Here is an 18,137-nt window from a genome sequence, read left to right on the forward strand (position 1 = left end):
GAGGAGCCAAAAAGAGCAGTAAGATCCAAAAGACCAGCCAAATCAGTCTATTGGAGAAAGAAACAATTCCAGTATTTGATAGTCTAGGTCCGTGGTTGGCAAACTGTGGCTCGCGAGCCACATGCGGCTCTTTGGCCCCTTGAGTGTGGCTCTTTCTAAGCCTTAGGAGTACCCTAATTAAGTTAATAACAATGTACCTACCTATATAGGTTAAGTTTAAAAAATTTGGCTCTCAAAAGAAATTTCAATCATTGTACTGTTGATATTTGGCTCTGTTGACTAATGAGTTTGCCGACCACTGGTCTAGGTCCATATAGTAGATCCAGTAGAGTTAAACATAGGAATCCAGGTAGGGGGTTCTTGGCACCAGTAGTTTAGAATTTGAAGGAAATAAGATCAGAGGGAGAGAAAGAGAATGAACATGAAACTGAGAGATGAAATTAGTAATGAAAAATGACTACATAGAGAGGATAAATGGTGATGGAAAAAAGAAAAGAAGTAAACAATGGTAGATATTTGTAACTTAGACTGGAAGGGCAACAGGGCTTTGTGCTAGTGGGCTGAGCTCTGTTAAAGAGCAAAGGGTATCATCATCGACATTTTCCTAGGTGAACACTTTCATTTTAGTAAGGACTTTGGGAAAAATTGTATTTAAAAACAAAACAAGAACAGATTATGAGGAGATTTCAGTTACACAGTCTGCTGGGTAAACTAGTTTTGAGAATGTGGATCATTTAGGAGTCCCATTCTCAATTTATCAGAGTGGTTAAGAGGACAGAATCTGTGGCCAAACTGCTTATTTTGAATCTAAAAAATATGACTTAATAGCTTAGGACTTGGGCACATTGCTTGACCTTTTTATGCTTCAGTTTCTTCATCTTTAAAATGGGGTTAACAATACGACTTACTGCACAGGATTGTTGTGAGGGATAAATTAGTGTACACACACACACACACACACACACAGACTGGGCAAATGTAGGTTTATAATTGTTGAGTACATGAAACACTTTATTCTTAGATTATTCATTAATTATTGTATTATTTTTCATACAAACAACTGCAAACCTTCTTTCGCCCAACCCTGTATTTATATAAAGTTCTTCCTAGCACAAAGTAATTGCCATATAAGCTTTAGCAATTATAATTATTGTACAATGAAGCACATTGGGTTAGGTCAGGGATTCCCATATTTACACTAGGCAAGTTGTAAATACACCCTAGAAGTGGGCAAAGTATATAGTTTGTACAGACCACTGTCCCAAGCCTTAGTTGTGTTCCTCAGACCTTGCTAGGCAGGCACACTTCCTAGGTTTCTCCTGGTAACTTTCTCTTGGCAAGTACATGACAGGGACACTGCATCCCACAGCAGCAGCACACTTAATGTGTGCAAATACTTGAGTATATTTCTCAGCCTTTCATTGGTATGGTAAATACTGGATCTGGAATATTTGGGAATGCCGTGGTCTGCATGATCTTCGTATTTGGTCTCAGAACCAGGAGGCCACATGCTCTTTGGAGAGAGAGGGCTTGGAGGATAGTCATAAGAAAGGACCTTGACTGCCAGGCTGGGTGCTAATTTCCTGAGTAACTCCAGGCGTATCACTTTATGTCAAGATTGGGTTTTACATCCCTAAGATGTCAAAGTTCAGTTTACTCACCTCTTTGGTTGTCTGATTGATTGCCTAGACAAGCTTTTAAACTTCTTATTTTGTTAACAAAGCCTTATGAGAAGTTATAAATTTCTAAGCCTTGTGTGACATTAAAATTCTAGGTGCCTGAGGGCAGTGTGCCTAACTTTTAGAAACTCCGTGCTGTGTATTGCACGTCTGAGGTGAGGGAAGACACCTCTTCCTCAGACTCCAGATGCCCTTGGATTAAGAATTAGAATACCTTTTTAGTGTTTGAACAACAAAACATATTGAGTTGCAAATACATTGAATAAGTATCCTTAGTGTATTAGACAGGGAAAAATACAAACAAGGCATAAAAGGAAAAAGCCAAAGTCTCTTCCATATATGATCTGTTTTTTGGGAGATCTGCCAACGCTATATCAAGAACTTGCTCATTTTCTGATGAAGGACCTGAGTCACCATGAGCCATGTGGTAGGTTGGACATTTGCATAGTTAGCTTTGGGACTCAAAGTGAGAAGCTGGTCTCTACCAGGTTAGAGTCTGTGGTAGCAGATTATGCTGGTCATCTGACAATGATGGAGACATTGATTTGCATGCACTGGGGCCTGGTATTGGAACCTTTTTAGAAAAAAAAAAGAATTAGAAAACCTGAATCCAAATCCAATCAAATGTTCTGACTTGGTCAAGTTTCTTTACTTCTCGATAGCTTAGATTTTATCTCCAAAATGAAAATAACAATGCAACCTTTAGGAGGAAGATTAAATAAGATAACATAAAATCTTTTAGGACAATGCCTTCTTAAATAAGGTCTATTTTTCTTAATTCTTCCTTTCATATCTCCTAATTCTGATGGAGCTTCTGGAAAAAGAGCCAATTCTGTAATACAGGGTGGCAATATTGAAACAAATAATTTTTGTGTGCTTCCCAAAGGACCAAAGAATTCCTTGTTTCCAAAAGGCCAGAAATTACCATTTTATGTGTAAATTATGGAGATATAGCCATTGACTAATGAACATCCATAGAGAACAGCAATATAAAGGCAGCCTGTCTTATACTGAAGAGGAGATGTTTCAGGATACCTTCATTTCCGGATCCTAAAACGATGGGCTAATAAAGCACAATGGGCTAAAGCCCCAGCTGCGAGGTTAGGCGCCTGGATGGCAGAATCCCGTGGATTGTTCTTGCTCTTTTGGGATCTGCAATATGAATAGACCTCAGTTGATCCAGGAATTGACTTCCTTTTTGCAGCAAGGAAGAAGGGGGGAAGCTCAAGGAGAGGTGAGTGTGCCTGGAATAGACAGGAGAGTTTGATGTTAATTTAAGGAGTTACTGGGTATCCTTGTCTTGTTTATACACAGAAGATTTCAATGACATTTTAAATGAGAGTTGTTTATATTTGAAGAAGGAAATTCTCATACATTCAGTTTAAAAAAAACACACACACAACACCCCCCCCCAAAAAAACCACAACAATTCATGAGCTACACTTCCTGTGTAGTGTGGTCCCTAAGTGAATCCTAAGAGCACAATTGCTGCATTTATTAAACTTTTTATTTACTAAGAAATGGACAGTAGCATATGGGAGCAATGACAATAGCTGACTGATGAGAAAACAAAGGAATTCCAGTATTTTGCTGTTTTGAAAAAAGTCATTCAGAATTTAGTCATATTGGTTCAGCTGTTGTAACCAAAGACTGATAAGATAATAGAGGTCTTTGTGGTGGTTTTGTACTGAAATCCTTTATCTTTATGATGCACTGGGGCCCTTTAGAGTAGAGAGCTTTTAAAACTGCTGTTGGATTCAGAACTCAAATTAGCTGCTGGTACACTGGGACAGGGGTTCCTTTCTCAGGCAGTCACCACAAAGTAACTTTTATCAGGGGACCTCCTGATAGATTGTTGGTTTCTTCAGCTTACCCTATTTACTTTTTGTTGACTTTCTGCTGCCCTATTTTGTGACATTTAAAAGAAGGCTATATCAAAAAAGGCCACTGCTAAATGATGGACTGAGCTTGTGAAGTGGAGACATCACAGCCCATCTGATGTGTGAGGAGGCTGCAGTATGAGACACAGCAGTTTAACCAGGTTACCCGGGGGCAGAAAAGATCAAATGCAGCTTCCTTTTATGACTAGCATTGTATTTTGGCTTTCTTCTCAAACAATGTCCATTAAAAAAAAATTAGAACTGACCAGGGAATTGACTCTTAAGAGCTTTTCTTTTCAACTTAATTTAAAATCTTTCTGGATTGTTGGCGGAGTTCCTTGATTAATGCTGCTGTGGAATTACAGTTAAGTGCTTTAATCTTTCTAGGATTGATGTGGAAAAGCATATCTTCATCAGGACTCCACTCCAGTGCCACGACTGCCCCTCCCCGTTGTTCCAAACACACACACTTTTAGTTGACCAGGCTCCTTGTAATTTAATTATTAAGTACTATTAAGTTTATTGTAGTAGTGTGATCCTATACCAGAGAACGGTTAGGTAGAATTCTTACTTTAAATTCCCTAACACACACTTCTAGATAATGCCATTTGTTGATATTAATTTTATTTGGCTTGGTAAACATTGTGTTTTAACACCATTGTCCTTCATTTTATAAAAATGGAGATGTGAAAAGTATGCAGAGATATTTACAAAATTTAATTTAGCTGTCCCTGTGCATGCCTTCTCTTCCGCCCCTTCCTCCCCTCCTCTCCCAGCCTCTTACTCTAGCTCTCTCTGTCTCCCTTTCCACCTCTGTGCTTATTTCTGGGATTCCTCATTGGAAAAAAATTATTTATCAGCACATACCAGTGATCCACTTTCAAGAGACAGCTTTGAAAAGAGTGACCTGTTTAAAATGTTATACTGTGAAAGTCCTAGGCATGGGATATAGGTAAGACAAATCTCTGTTTAGTAGAGTGCTCTGCAAGGTGACTGCCTTGTCCAGATATGGAGTCTCTTCTTTTATATAATATTTTTAAAATTTTAAAAATTGATTGATTTTAGAAAGAGAGAGGAGGGAGAGAAAGAAACATTGATCTGTTGTTTGATTTATCCACATATTCATTGGTTGATTCTTGTATGCACCCTGACTGGGAATCGAACCCACAACCTTGGCGCAATTGGACAACACTCCAACCAACTGATCCACCTGGCCAGGGCCAGATATGGAGTCTTTAGTGACTTCCCAAGGTCTGGTCTTCTTTCTAGCACCACTGCTTGTAATTATATATATTTCATATGGTCAAAATTAACTAGCAGATTGTGGAGCTAAATTTTGTGATAAATTTTAAACTTGATTTTTAATTTTTTTGTCTATGTCAAGGAGGGATTTTCACTAATTATCTTATTATTTTACTTAACTTCTCATCAATTTTGAATGGACTTCGTTGGCTTTGGGCCTACAGAGACAGGTAGTTATAGTTTGTAAAGTTAAAAAAGAATAGTCTATTTTAGTTAATTGTTTCGAGTTCTTCAGATTATGACCAAAAAGGGCTAGAGGGCTGATTTTGAATCTGTTATAGTGAAAGATGGTATTTGAAAACTTTTGATGAGAAAAATTGCCAGCATATTTACATTTTGAAAAGTGTTTCCTTATTTACACACTATTGACTTCCTATTGAGACTCAAAATTTTAAGTACAACTGGTAAAGAATTCAATGGATCAAACTCAGTAAATCTGAAGTCACTGGAATAAAGGCCCCTAAGGAAAAAAAATGTGTCAATTTTAAAGGTCTTTCCTAACTGAAGACCATTTTGTGATAGAGCCAAAGGTTAATAAAATCAGTAGTGAATGTAGCAATTTTACAGATAAGCTATTCACAACAAGTGTAGTTACTTGAATAAAAAGCTAATTCAGTTCTAAAATGCCACATGCAGTAGCAGTGAATAGCTGCTTTTAGGTGCTTTCTGGAGGAGGATAAAATACAGAATCACGGCACTCTTCTCTTCCAGCGTCCCTGGCTGCCTGTAAATTGCCGTGAATGGGGCTGTGGGCTGACAGGCTCTATTAAGACAAACTGCCTTTCTCATCGGAGAGATAAAATAAATCAGGTGTTTAGTCAAATTAAAATACTTCAGCTGGAGCAGGCCCTGGGGAGCACTGATCCACCTGACTAATCTTAGAGAAACTCAAGACAGATGTGGTTTGGGGATAAAGACGACCCCAAGGAAAAAAAAAACCCGCTGCACTGTCTTTGGAGTTGGAGAATAGATACAGTTTATAGCGGAAAGTGTCAGGCGCACACTGTGTGTGATATTGGATAAAAGCAGGCACGCTGACTTGTAGAGAGCTGTGTACAGAAGCTTTTTTTTTTGCTGGTTTCCTTTTTTGCGGTTTATGAAACTAACTGTTTTTGTGTGGGAGAGACACATTTCTGGCAATGCATTTTAGAAAATTGTTTTAAGATAGCCCGAAGGATGTGAATCAGATGATGTTAGCCAGCTACTGATGACCTCTGCTGGCATGGGCAGAGCCTGAGGAGCTGATCCATTTTCTTTTCCATAGATTTTATCAAACCTCAAAGCAAGATACTCTGCCTAGAGTTAAGCTACCTTAAAAGAGCATAGTCTTTTGTCTTCCTTAACATAGCCTGACAGTGTTTAGGTTGCCCAACTATGTCCCATAAATAGTCTACTTCTTCAACAACTGTAGTAGTTATAGTTCCCTTGCCATAGCCAAGTTTCATGTTCAATTACACTGAGATTTTTTTTTAGATAAAATAACTCGTTTTTGCAGGTTGGTTGGTCAATGTGATTCAGCCTTGATATTATTTTTACACAGGGTTTGGACCACTGTATGTGAACAAACACAATGGGTACAGAACAGAAAAATGACCACACACACACACACACACACACACACACTAGCCTACATATTTAAAGAGTATAAGCTGTTGTATGGTGTAAACTGATTTCTCCTTAATTTGATCCCAAAGGGACTAATGGCCACATTGCAGAGTGTCTCAAAAAATGTATATACACACTTTATATACAGCTGATAGCTAAATTTTGAAAATGAAATGTATTTTAATAAACACTGTCTTTATAATTATTCAAAGTGTGAGTATACATTTTTAGGGGGACACCCTATATGTTACATATATATAATTTCCTATTCAGGGATAATTTGAGATTTGTTATACTATTACATTTCATTCCAACCAAATTTGTTTTTCCATTCATATCTATTCACAATATATGTGCACCTCAAATTTAAGGAGGAGCCTACATCCTCAATTTAAAAATACTGACATCTGACTTGATTTCTTCTTAAACATGTACTTATTAAGTTCAATGAGAAACTAATTTAGACATCACTGAATTTTTATAATTAAACAATTTGAATCTTTTTTGTAAAAAGATACGATAAAATGGTGTTATTCTGCAAATTTAGATCTACTTATACATGTCTGTTAGCATTGGAAGCAGTGCATTTATAGACCTATTGGCTTCCCCTTGAAAGAAGAGGCTAAGAAGTCATTTAAGTGTATCCTATGCAGAGGAGAAAGAGGAATATATCGATTGATGACTGTTGAAAAGACATTGATGGTTTAACCTGGGAGAAGAGAAAATTTTCCAGTCCCTTTACTGGTCTTGGACCCAAGTTTCCTATGAATGTTCAACTTTATTAACAAAGAATTATGGTTCAGTAGCTTTCCCAGTATCCAATAAGTTTTCTCGGAACTTATTTCATATAGATATGTATAACAGGAAAAGTACATGTAGATTAATATTGCAAAAAATATGTGTAATAAAATGTGCATATATCCCATTTATCTATTTTCATAGGTTTCAAAACTAATCTCCACACTGTAGCCAGAATGACCATATCATCCTTGCTTACTACTTTACTGATTTTGGTAATTCTTAGCATAAATATGAAGTTGATTAGCATTGTCTACAAGGAGCTGAAAGGTGTGACCTTCTTCTAACTCTCTAGCCTCATCTGGTACTATACTTATTTTTCTTGCAAGTTTTATTACCTTCTGGAACACACTGAAAGTCCTCCTCTCCCACCCAGAGGGCTGTTGTCTACTTATTTTCTCCTTCTGAAAAGCTCCTAGAGGACCCTACACATCTTTGCCTAGTTAACTCTATTCATCTTCCCGCTAATTTCTTACTTTTTTCAGCCATACCTTCCCTGTACTTGAGCTTCTCAAACTTGGTTAAACCTACCCCCAAGTATCTGTCTTATTGTACATCTGTTTTAGTTTACATTTATTTGTATGATTACTTGATTAAGTTGTCTCCTCACTTGGACTATACATTGTGTACGAGAAAGTAGCTCTGTTTGCTTTTTCTTACCATAGTTTCAGTATCCTTAGTTCTTGATATAGCACCTAACATATATATGCCATTTAGGAAAATTTTTTAAAAAGTTAAAAATGAATTAAATGAGTAAATAAATTAATGTTATACTTGTTTTATATCTTCTTATCTCATATATATATATGGGTACATACACACACACACACACACACACACACACACACACACACACACTAGAGGCCCGGTACACAAAATTTGTGCACAGGGAGGGGGTGGGGTGTCCCTCAGTCCGGCCTGCATCCTTTCCAATCTGGGATTGTGGCTCCAAACCACTCGCCTGCCTGCCTGCCTGATCACCCCTAACCGCCTCCCCTGCCAGCCTGATCACCCCTAACTGCCCCCCTGCTGGCCTGATTGCCCCCTAACTGCCCTCCCCTGCCGGCCTGATCTCCCCTAACCGCCTCTGCCTCAGCCCCTGCCACTGTGGCTTTGTCCAGATGTCCAGCCTAATTAGCAAATTACCCTTTTATTAGTATAGAGTAACAAATAAGTTAGCTGAACTTGTGGTGCTTGTGAATAAAATTTTTGATGCCCTGTGGGAACCTGATTTTATATTTTAACTAGTGGCCTGGTGCACGGATCTGTGCACATTGAAATGAAATTAATTAGAAGAAATATTTTAATATCGCTATTCACCCCTTCTCTATAATAGAAGTGTCAACCAAATTCATGATCGACAATGAGAGATCGAAACACATGTATGTGAATGGTGCCAGCGAGAGCTTTATATGTATCATGCATGTACAAGTCAACTTAGCCTTTTATATATAGAGAATAAAATTGCTTAATTAGACCTGCTTTCTGATTTAGCTAAACTTTTTCCAGCCCAGGGAAGCACCCCAACTTCTCTTTCAGGTAATTGTCAGTGGCACAGCAGTAAATATCAACATGAAGCAGATTATTATTGTTGATCATGCAGGGAGAACAAAGGGTAAAATATTTAACTGCAGCAGTGTTTGACTATATGCTGCATAGTGAGAAAACCTGAAGTCATTTTCAAGGTCCACCATTTCTTACTTCTTTTCAGTCAGGTCAAGTTTCTAAGCTTTCTAAACCTCCGTTTTCTGGCTAATGAACAGAAAATAGGATTCCACTGAGTCTTCTATCTACCTACTCCAGGACTTCTGTGAGGATCAAATGAGATGAGGCACGGGAAAATGCTTCACAGACATTTGGTGAAGTGTAAAATGTTTCCATTTGGCTATAAAGCAAGTGGTGTTCCTGGGCTGCAGAAACTCCAAGGAGGCTAGTTGCTAGGGAGAGGAAGCCAGGCATTGCTATGTGACATCATTACCCGGTGCCCACAGCAACTATTTCTGGGCTGTGGGCTGCATTTTGTGCCATGGGGTCTCAGCAGCATCAGCTGCGATTTGGTAGACTGTCGCTCTGGGGTGGTGGTGGGGCCTGTGTCCCACTTGGGGGAAGCTGAGTGTTGCTTTGTGGGTGCCAGGTCCGCGGTGCTGTTTGTCGTCAGTAAATGGCCAGTGTGCATCACGGCAGCTCCTGTTTTGAGCGTCTGCCCCCTGGTGGTCAGTGTATGTCATAGAGACCGGTCGGACGTTCGGACACTTAGCATATTAGCCATGTGTGTATGTGTGTGTGTGTGTGTGTGTGTGTGTGTGTGTGTGTATGTATATATATATTTAGTAGTCCGGTGCATGAAATTCATGCACATTAAAAGGGAATTAATTGCCCTAACCGATTTGGCTCAGTGGATAGAGCATCGGCCTGTGGACTCAAGGGTCCCAGGTTCGATTCCAGTCAAGGGCATGTACCTTGGTTGCGGGCACATCCCCAGTGGGGAGTGTGCAGGAGGCAGCTGATCGATGTTTCTCTCTCATCGATGTTTCTAACTCTCTATCCCTCTCCCTTCCGCTCTGTAAAAAATCAATAAAATATATTTTAAAAAAGGGAATTAATTAGCGGAGATATTTTAATATTGCTATTTTAAAAAAGGGAATTAATTAGAAGTGTGAGAGGTGAAAGGAAATTGCTATTTGCCCTTTCTCTATAATAGAAGTGTGAGAGGTGAAAGGAAATTCGTAAAATGTATATGAAAATAATATATAAATTTATTAATAAATAAACAGTAACAAAAGGATATAACAACAACAGAGGCATGATATAAAAATGACAAAAACATGATATGAAAACAACAAAAACATGATATAAAAACAACAGTGATGCAAACGATGACTGATAAAGTGATTAAACTTAACCTAATATCTCCTTGTACACCACATTAAGAGTAAAAACACTTTCAGAGTGCTTGACTAATTTCCCTTGTGATGAAGTACTTAGAACTTTAACTGTAACATCACATGCTCTTCAAACTCGAGAGAAAGCAACATATAACTGACCATGTGCAAAAACGGGTTCAGGTAGGAATATGCCTACTTTGTCTAGAGTTTGTCCTTGTGATTTATTAATAGTCATCACAAATGCTGGCATCACGGGAAACCGTCCTCAAATCAATTTAAATGGGAGGCCAGTGTCAGATGGGGACAAATTAATTCTTGGAATCAGAACAACCTCTCCTTCTGCAGATCCTGTTAATACTTCAGCATCGATAATATTAGGTCATAATCTTTTGATAATAAATCTGGTATCATTACAAAGACCCCATTTACTATTGAGATTTCTCAATAGCATGATGATTGCACCCACTTTCAATTTTAATTTATGACACGGAATTCCTGAAGGAGTAATACTATTAAGAAATTTGATGGGAAAATTTTCCTTTTCAGCATCATCTGTGGAATCAATGGAATCATCACTCAAATATGTGTGAAAGTCTCCATTGAGTATATCCAAATTTTCTTCATTTAATTTTTGAACATGCTCATCCTTTGGACAAAGAATTGCATGTTTAGATATATTTTTAATATTATCTATAGCAGTGGTTCTCAACCTTGGCTGCACATTAGAATAATCTGGGAATCTTTTTAAAATCCTGATTCCTGGGCCTCATCCTCCAGAAATTGTTTCTTTGTTATGGAGTGGGGCCACAACATTAGTAACAAAGAAACAGAATTAAAACTTTATTGTGGGGAGCCGCTACAGTGTTTTGGACAGGTTCAAGCCTTGGACTGATGAGAGGGCACAGTCCTCTCATTGCCATGTGCAAGTCCCAGCTTGGAGGGCAGGGCCCTCCCAGCACAATTATAGCCAACAGCTGTAGCTGTAAGCTTGAACCTATGGTCCAAACATGTTGCCCCACGTGCCTGAGTAATGTAGGCTTGATAGAGTTCAGGTGCATGTAGTTGAGTAGGATTGAAACCCAGGAGAATGTTGTAAACATCTTGGTCACGCCCTTACTTTGCCTTGTAGCATCTGCTATAAAATAAAAGCATGGCTGTGGGCGTGGTCACTGTCTCTCAGAGAAGCAACATCCCACCGAGACCCAGCTTTCATTCTCTTGTCTGTCTTTTCCAAGCCTTTCAGCCGCCCCCACTCAGGTTCACCCTTGGCTGTGCTGGTGCGGCACACTTTATAAAGATATGCCTCCATGCTCCCAGGGCGGGTTCGTGCCTCAAACCCCGCCCTTTCAGGAAACAGCTCCGGGAAACAGCTCGGGGGAGGGCGCAGCTTTGCCAAGACAACCCCTGCAGGACTGACTTCCTTCCGCCTGGTTGCGGTTCTGGTCGTGATGAACACCACCCAGGGTTTATATATATATATATATATATATATATATATATATATATATATATTTCTAGATCAAGAAGTTCTTCTTTTACCATGTTGAAATTCCTATTGCTGAAATAAAAGCTGATTTAAAAAAAATCAAATTAAATAGCTAGAAAGACAGCTCGTCACTATCCTTAATACATTACTTGTTCCTTTATCAGTGGAATACATTTTCTATCACCATCTCAACTATCTTATTTTTCTTCTAATTTTAACTTTCGGTCATCCTTCCACTCAGTGAATCTTTAAGGGATAAAGATATTGATAGTTTGTTTAGGACTTGAATTGGCCTTGAGAATCTCAAGGTAGTCTTTATTGCCGACATCAGTCTTACCTGTGGGAAACATATACAGGGTTGGGCAAAGGTAGCTTTACAGTTGTGAGTCTGAGAAACAGTCAATAAAGCTGCTCACTAATCATAACCTGCATGTCTTTTTTTCCATAGGAACAACTATAAACCTACTTTTGCCCATTCCTGTACTAACGAGTGCAAGCCAGCATCTTCTGAGGCTCCCTTTCTCCAAGGGGCTGCTCAGGAAATATGGCCACTCCTAAATAAAATACGTTTAGCTTTTCAGCTTACCCTGGTGCTCTCTTAGCAGGAATGAAAGGGGTTTCATAAGGAGATTGGAAGTCTCTTCTTCCACACGCACAAAAATTGGCAATCTTTGTCCCCTTTGACAGCTGGTGGCATCTTTCTGAAAAGCTTTCAAATCATAGATCATTTCTTCATAATGAAACTGTGTGGCTCAAATACAGAGGGTTGAAATTCTTATCTTATGCTGCAGTAAAATGCTCTAATTTAGATTCACAAAAGGATTCCATACTCTTTACTTTGGAGAGCTGTGCAATTTGCCCATAAAAAGACTGTTCAGCACCATTAGTGCATACCATAAGTGTTCACTGACATCATATTCATTAAGCAGCACATCCTTATGCATAACCTTCTCAACCTCGAATGTGTTTTTTCCTTTTGAAGAATGACGAATGACAAAGGGGTGAGGGAGCCCCCAAGCAATACTGTTGCCTTTAAGGATGAACTTGGGAACTTTAGCTTGATCCCCTCACAGGAAAACAAAAATCAGGTTCAATCCTTTCTTACCTAAGGCAAAGCCGTTTTTTGTTTGTTTGTTTGCTTGTTTGTTTGTTTGTTTCATGGCCAAGAGAGCGACCCCTGACTTCTGAGCATCAGAGACAGATCTTTGCACAATAGAAAAATTTCATGAGGGCAACAATGACCAGAAAATTCCTTAGATAACATTTACTAAGCACCTACCTATGTCTTCGAGCCTACGTTAGTCACTGAGGGTAGAGAATATTAATACAACCCATAGTTTCTAACCTTTGGTGCTAAGTATCATCTGTTTCCTAACTTGATCTGATAGGTTTGGGGGAGGAAAGGAGAGAGGTGTGGTGAAAGGGAAAGAATATGGTAGGTAGTTCTGCTTTGTTTTGTTTTTAAGAGTGAAAGGGAGAAGGAAGAGTGAGGGAGAATTATATTGGGAACAATAGTTGCTCTTGGCAAGGGCAGCGACTAACCCTAGCATCAATTCCATTGCTACTCTGTAGTGTTCCTGCACTCACAATGACCTCCAGTTATTCTCCCAGATCTTTAAGTGTGGTAGGGCAGGTCCTTTCTAAACCTGCCCTCCTCCCACCATTTCCCCAGTTCATTCATACTTTTCTCAAACTTGTGAGATATCTTCTTGTTTCCATTGTAGGTACACCTGAGAGCCTGGCAGAAAAAGAACGGCAGCTCTCTACCATGATTACCCAGCTGATCAGTTTACGGGAGCAACTCCTGGCAGCGCATGATGAGCAGAAAAAACTGGCAGCCTCACAAATTGAGAAACAACGGCAACAAATGGACCTTGCTCGCCAACAGCAAGAACAGGTGAGCCCTGCAAAGGGAGCTGACGAACTGGAGATGTGGAATGTGCCAAGCTTAGCGAGTAATCACATTGATTGGTTTATTTGTCAGAAGGGTGCCTGAAAAAAGAAGGAAAGAAAGAAGCCTGTTGGAAATCAGGTTCTTTGAGAATACTGAGGGGGATATGTAGAGGACAAAGAAAGGCATCATAGCAACTGGTCATAACTGAAACGATAACGGCTTCCAGAACATTTGCATGGGATCAATTACTCAGGGAAGCTGATTCACATAGGCAGGCAGCACATAGACTCCCAGTGTAGCTTAACCATGAGTTTGTCACTTCTCTCTGGGCCTTACTCGTTTCATCCAGAAAAACAGGCTTCTGGTTTAGGAAAACTTTGAGGACCTTCTAGCCCACGGATCCAATGATTTTTCTCTGACTTTAAAACTAGGGTCACACATCTGTTTTCCCGGAATAGCCCTGGTTAATGCCTGTTTTCCAAAATAAGTATTAATAATCCCCCTTCCACTTGCAAAAGTTGTCCTGGTTTGGATGCTAAATTATATGGTCACTCTATTTATAGCACAGGTAAATCATTGAAAAATAATTAGCACATGGCTCCTATAAGAATTTTATTTCATTGATTTAGAAGTGAGAAAGAAGAAAAAATAGCAAAGTTTAAATGTATATGTTTTTAAATAAATCGCTCTCCCAAATGTTTTTCCTGTCTCATAAGAGTACATTAATCTAACACAGTGATCCTATAGAGTAGTCCCTGGTGCTTTAGATCAGACAGACCCAAATTAATGTGCAGTTTTTAGGAATCTGACATTATTACTGGAATTATCTTTTCAGTTAAATGTATTTTATAGGGGTATATAGAGCAATATATGCTCTGTTGATTTTAATGAGTTGTGACGTCTGGTATTTTATATGCTTGAATATTTGCCCACGTGTAGGAATATGGACTCAGCCCCTAATGGAAAATAACATAAAGGAACACTGTAAAAAATCAGAAGTTAGAATGTCATTTAGCCATCCAGAGATGACACAGTAATTAACTATTGACACTTGTGAATAAGCTAGCACAAATTAATCTTGACACATTTGCAGACGAGTGATATCTTACAGTGAACACTTTGTAATTATATTTCAAAATGAAAATTAAATGACACTTAAAACTAGGTTGTCATGCTCAATGAAGCGAGCATGTAGCTCAACCTATTGGCAAATAAAATTCAGAATTTGAGCCACATGGTGCTTATGTACCATACTTCACTGTGTCAAACCCACACGTCTAAAGTGGATGATAGTAATTGCACTGTGGTGTTCTAGAGGCATTTCTGTGCAGCACTTTATCATTTAGGAGGGACCATCAATATTAGATGCCTAGTGGTGTTTCACTGGTTTGCTAAGAGGAAATAAATATTCAGAGGATCCTGCATCTAAACCTAGAATCACAGAGTGAGTTGTCCATTTCCTTTTTTAAAAACAATTTTTTAATTTAAATCATTTTTATTTTTCAATTACAGTTGACATACAAATTTATATTAGTTTCAGGTGTATACCCCAGTGATTAGACATTATATAACTTACTAAGTTATCATCCCAATAATTCTCATACCCATCTAACACCATGCATAGTTATTAGAAAATTATTGACTATATTCCCCATGCTGTACTTTACATCTGCAGTATATTCTGTAACAACCAATTTATACTTCTTAATCCCTTCACCTTTTTCACCCATCCCCCAAAAAACCACTACGTCCTTTTCTGATTTGAATGGTGACAAGTAAAGTGGGCCTTTTCAATCTGATTAAATATCGTTTCCAGTTTGCTTATAAAGCTTTGGGAAGGAATGGTCCCATGTCTCACACTGTTAGGGACAGTTTTGTCATGACTTCCAGAATGAGCTAGTCATTACCAGAAACCTTAAAGCAACATTTGGTATCAGACTGCTATTTTGTCATCTTCTGTTGAATGAAAATCTGATTTGGGTGTTTCCCTCTGCTCTAGGCTAAAGCATCAAAAAGACTCAAAGCATAAACCTGAGGGTCGATACACCCTTGTTTTCACTTCCCACATTGCCCATTCTAGAATACTGGCTTCTGGAAATAGAAAAAAAATAGGAAAAAAAACAAAAAACAAAACAAAAAAACAACCCCATACCTATACCTCTTGCCTAAAGGGCACCACTAAAAGTTTTCCTAAGTCCTCCCTGGCCACTTTCTCTCTGGCTTTCTAGGTTGGAGTGTATTCTAAGGGGAATCCCCCTCAGCTCAGCTTTTAAGGCAATAAGCAGACTGATGCCTTCATGTTTTATAGTAAACACCACTATCTTAAAGAAGTTGTTTGCTCTCTTGAGGGGCAGATGCAGTCTTCAGTGAGGCTTGCATGAAGAGGTTAATATTTCTTTTCCTAGACCAGATGATGTGTTAGGACTTTGAATTTGATTGTTGGGTGAAGCAAGAGACTGTAACACAGTACCCTCAGAAGAATAACTAGATAAATATTAAATTTTGTGTTTAAAATGCTTTGTACATCACATCATTGATGTACATTTGTAAATCAACAAAAAGAGATCTTTGTAATGATTTTTGACATTTTGCTGTGTTTTCTTGATATTCCCTTGGCGATATTTGTCTTATCAGTACTGAGAGTCCTTATGTCAGAAAAGGTTTCACCAAAGTCAATTGTATTATAATTAATAAAAAGTTCTTCCCTGTCTCTGCATTCAGATTTTACCTTTTTAGTCCAAATTAAGCTCTTTAGAAACACATAGCCATAGTTTTTCCATATTTACTCTTCAAGGGTCAGATTTTGAAACTCCCATTCTTTCCAGGTAATGGGTGCAGATAGAGGAGTTGCTCACTAATGTACGAGGGGTAGTTCTCAACTGCAGATGAAGAGTTAGGGGTACACAGAGAAGTGGCATCTGTTTGAAATTTTCCTTTTCTCCAACTTTCTGGTTCTGCCTCTCTCACTTTATAGGAACTCTTTCACATAGAAGTGCAGTAAAGCTTTCTTGTAATACCAGGAGAGATACCTGAGGTAATGGCAAAGGTGTAAGCATTTCATTTCAACTTAATGTAACTTTATTTCTGATAGATTGCAAGACAACAGCAGCAACTTCTGCAACAGCAGCACAAAATTAATCTCCTGCAGCAACAGATCCAGGTCAGTGTATTTTATTACTCTCGTCTGATTATATACTCAGAGACTTTCCTCCTTGAAAATGGAATTTAAAATGCTGCAAATGCACCCCTCCCTTATAAACAGCACCGATGTAGTTACTATCAAGGATGTTGTGTTCCATGGTATAAGTGGATGCAGGAAATATCAACTAAGTGGTGGTCTAAAGCATTCTTTTGTGACGTGATGCATATGCAGGGAAAAAACCTTATCTCTTTTCTTTCTGCCATTTGCCTGACAGAACCTAGTGGAAACCTAGTGGTTTCCAAGGTAGCATACACATGCTATTTTGATTGCCACAAACCAATTTCTCTTTGTATTTCACCATCTAACAGTATCATGGGGAGAAGCCTGTGCTTGTTTACTTGTTAGGATTCTCTGTTTGGGCCAGTTATGAGAAGAATCTTATGACCTGGGAAAAGGTTGGTAATAATTGATTAGCTCTTTAACAGATATCAGTTGCATTTCTGTTAGATGATGCTGAGGGGAATATAAAGACGAATGAATAATTGTCTGTCTTTAGGAGCTTATAGTCTAGAAAGGAAGAATAACTTGTTTCTGAATCATTGTAACACAATTTAGAAATTCTCTTTTTTGTTGTGGCAGGGTAACACTGTCTATAGATCATGATGACAATTGCATGGCAAGGAATTTTGATTTCTGTCTTTCCTTTAGACACTTGGTGGTGAATTCAACTCACAGCTATTTGTGATAGGTAAGGGATTGGTCTCCATTTCTGAATAGGAGCATAGGTATGGTTGTCTGGGGATTAATACTCAGGAATACCGATGCCAGAGTTATATGTACCCACCACAGCCTCTGTGGTTTCTGTTGGCTGCTGTGGCTGTTTTCTAACCACCAGGATCTGCGATTCAGCCTAGTTGGGGCAGTATATTCTGAATTACATGATTCCTTTCCTTGAGATTAATATTATTACACCTTCCTGTATTCTTAAGAAAACATTCACATGATATCGTAGCTTACTCAAACTTCTTCCTTACTGATGAAAGCTAGTGATTTTATCGTAGATTCTGCTTCATTTTTGTTAATCATACTTAGCGTCTCAGGTAGCACTCACTGCATTTAAAATAAAGATTAAGTGCCTGAAGAAGTACCTGTACCTGATTTGGCTATCTTCATAAGGAGGTTTTAACCAGTGGTTTGTTGTGGGGATGGTTGTTTTAAAATTAGTTCTGATTCTATATTTCATACCCAAGTCTATATCTTTCAAAGTAAAGGGTCCAAATGCAGAGGAAATGGAATGTCTCTGGTATTTTTGACAGCCAACCTTTACAATTAAATCTTGGAATAATTTCTCATCCCAATATCTCTTTTATAACTCATGCTGAGATACTTAATTAAATAACTGTCCAGGTGTTCCCTTGTTCTGTCCTTATTAGAATTTTCAGTGTGTCTCCTATTACTAAGGTCAA

General features: G+C 38.5%; 1 protein-coding gene across 2 annotated transcripts in view; it reads left to right on the forward strand.

The window, feature by feature from the left end:
• The window catches only part of SOX6 (SRY-box 6), a 458,732-nt gene that overhangs the window by 251,156 nt on the left and 189,439 nt on the right, over nucleotides 1-18,137 (forward strand). For both annotated transcript variants that reach the window (XM_006093837.3, XM_023758148.1), the window contains exons 5-6: nucleotides 13,360-13,532; nucleotides 16,621-16,689. In XM_006093837.3, the coding sequence (XP_006093899.1) occupies nucleotides 13,360-13,532; nucleotides 16,621-16,689 (242 nt within the window). The remainder of the gene's footprint in view (nucleotides 1-13,359; nucleotides 13,533-16,620; nucleotides 16,690-18,137) is intronic.

This window comes from Myotis lucifugus, unplaced genomic scaffold (genome assembly GCF_000147115.1).
Source record: "Myotis lucifugus unplaced genomic scaffold, Myoluc2.0 scaffold_124, whole genome shotgun sequence".
Classification (NCBI taxonomy): Eukaryota; Metazoa; Chordata; class Mammalia; order Chiroptera; family Vespertilionidae; genus Myotis; species Myotis lucifugus.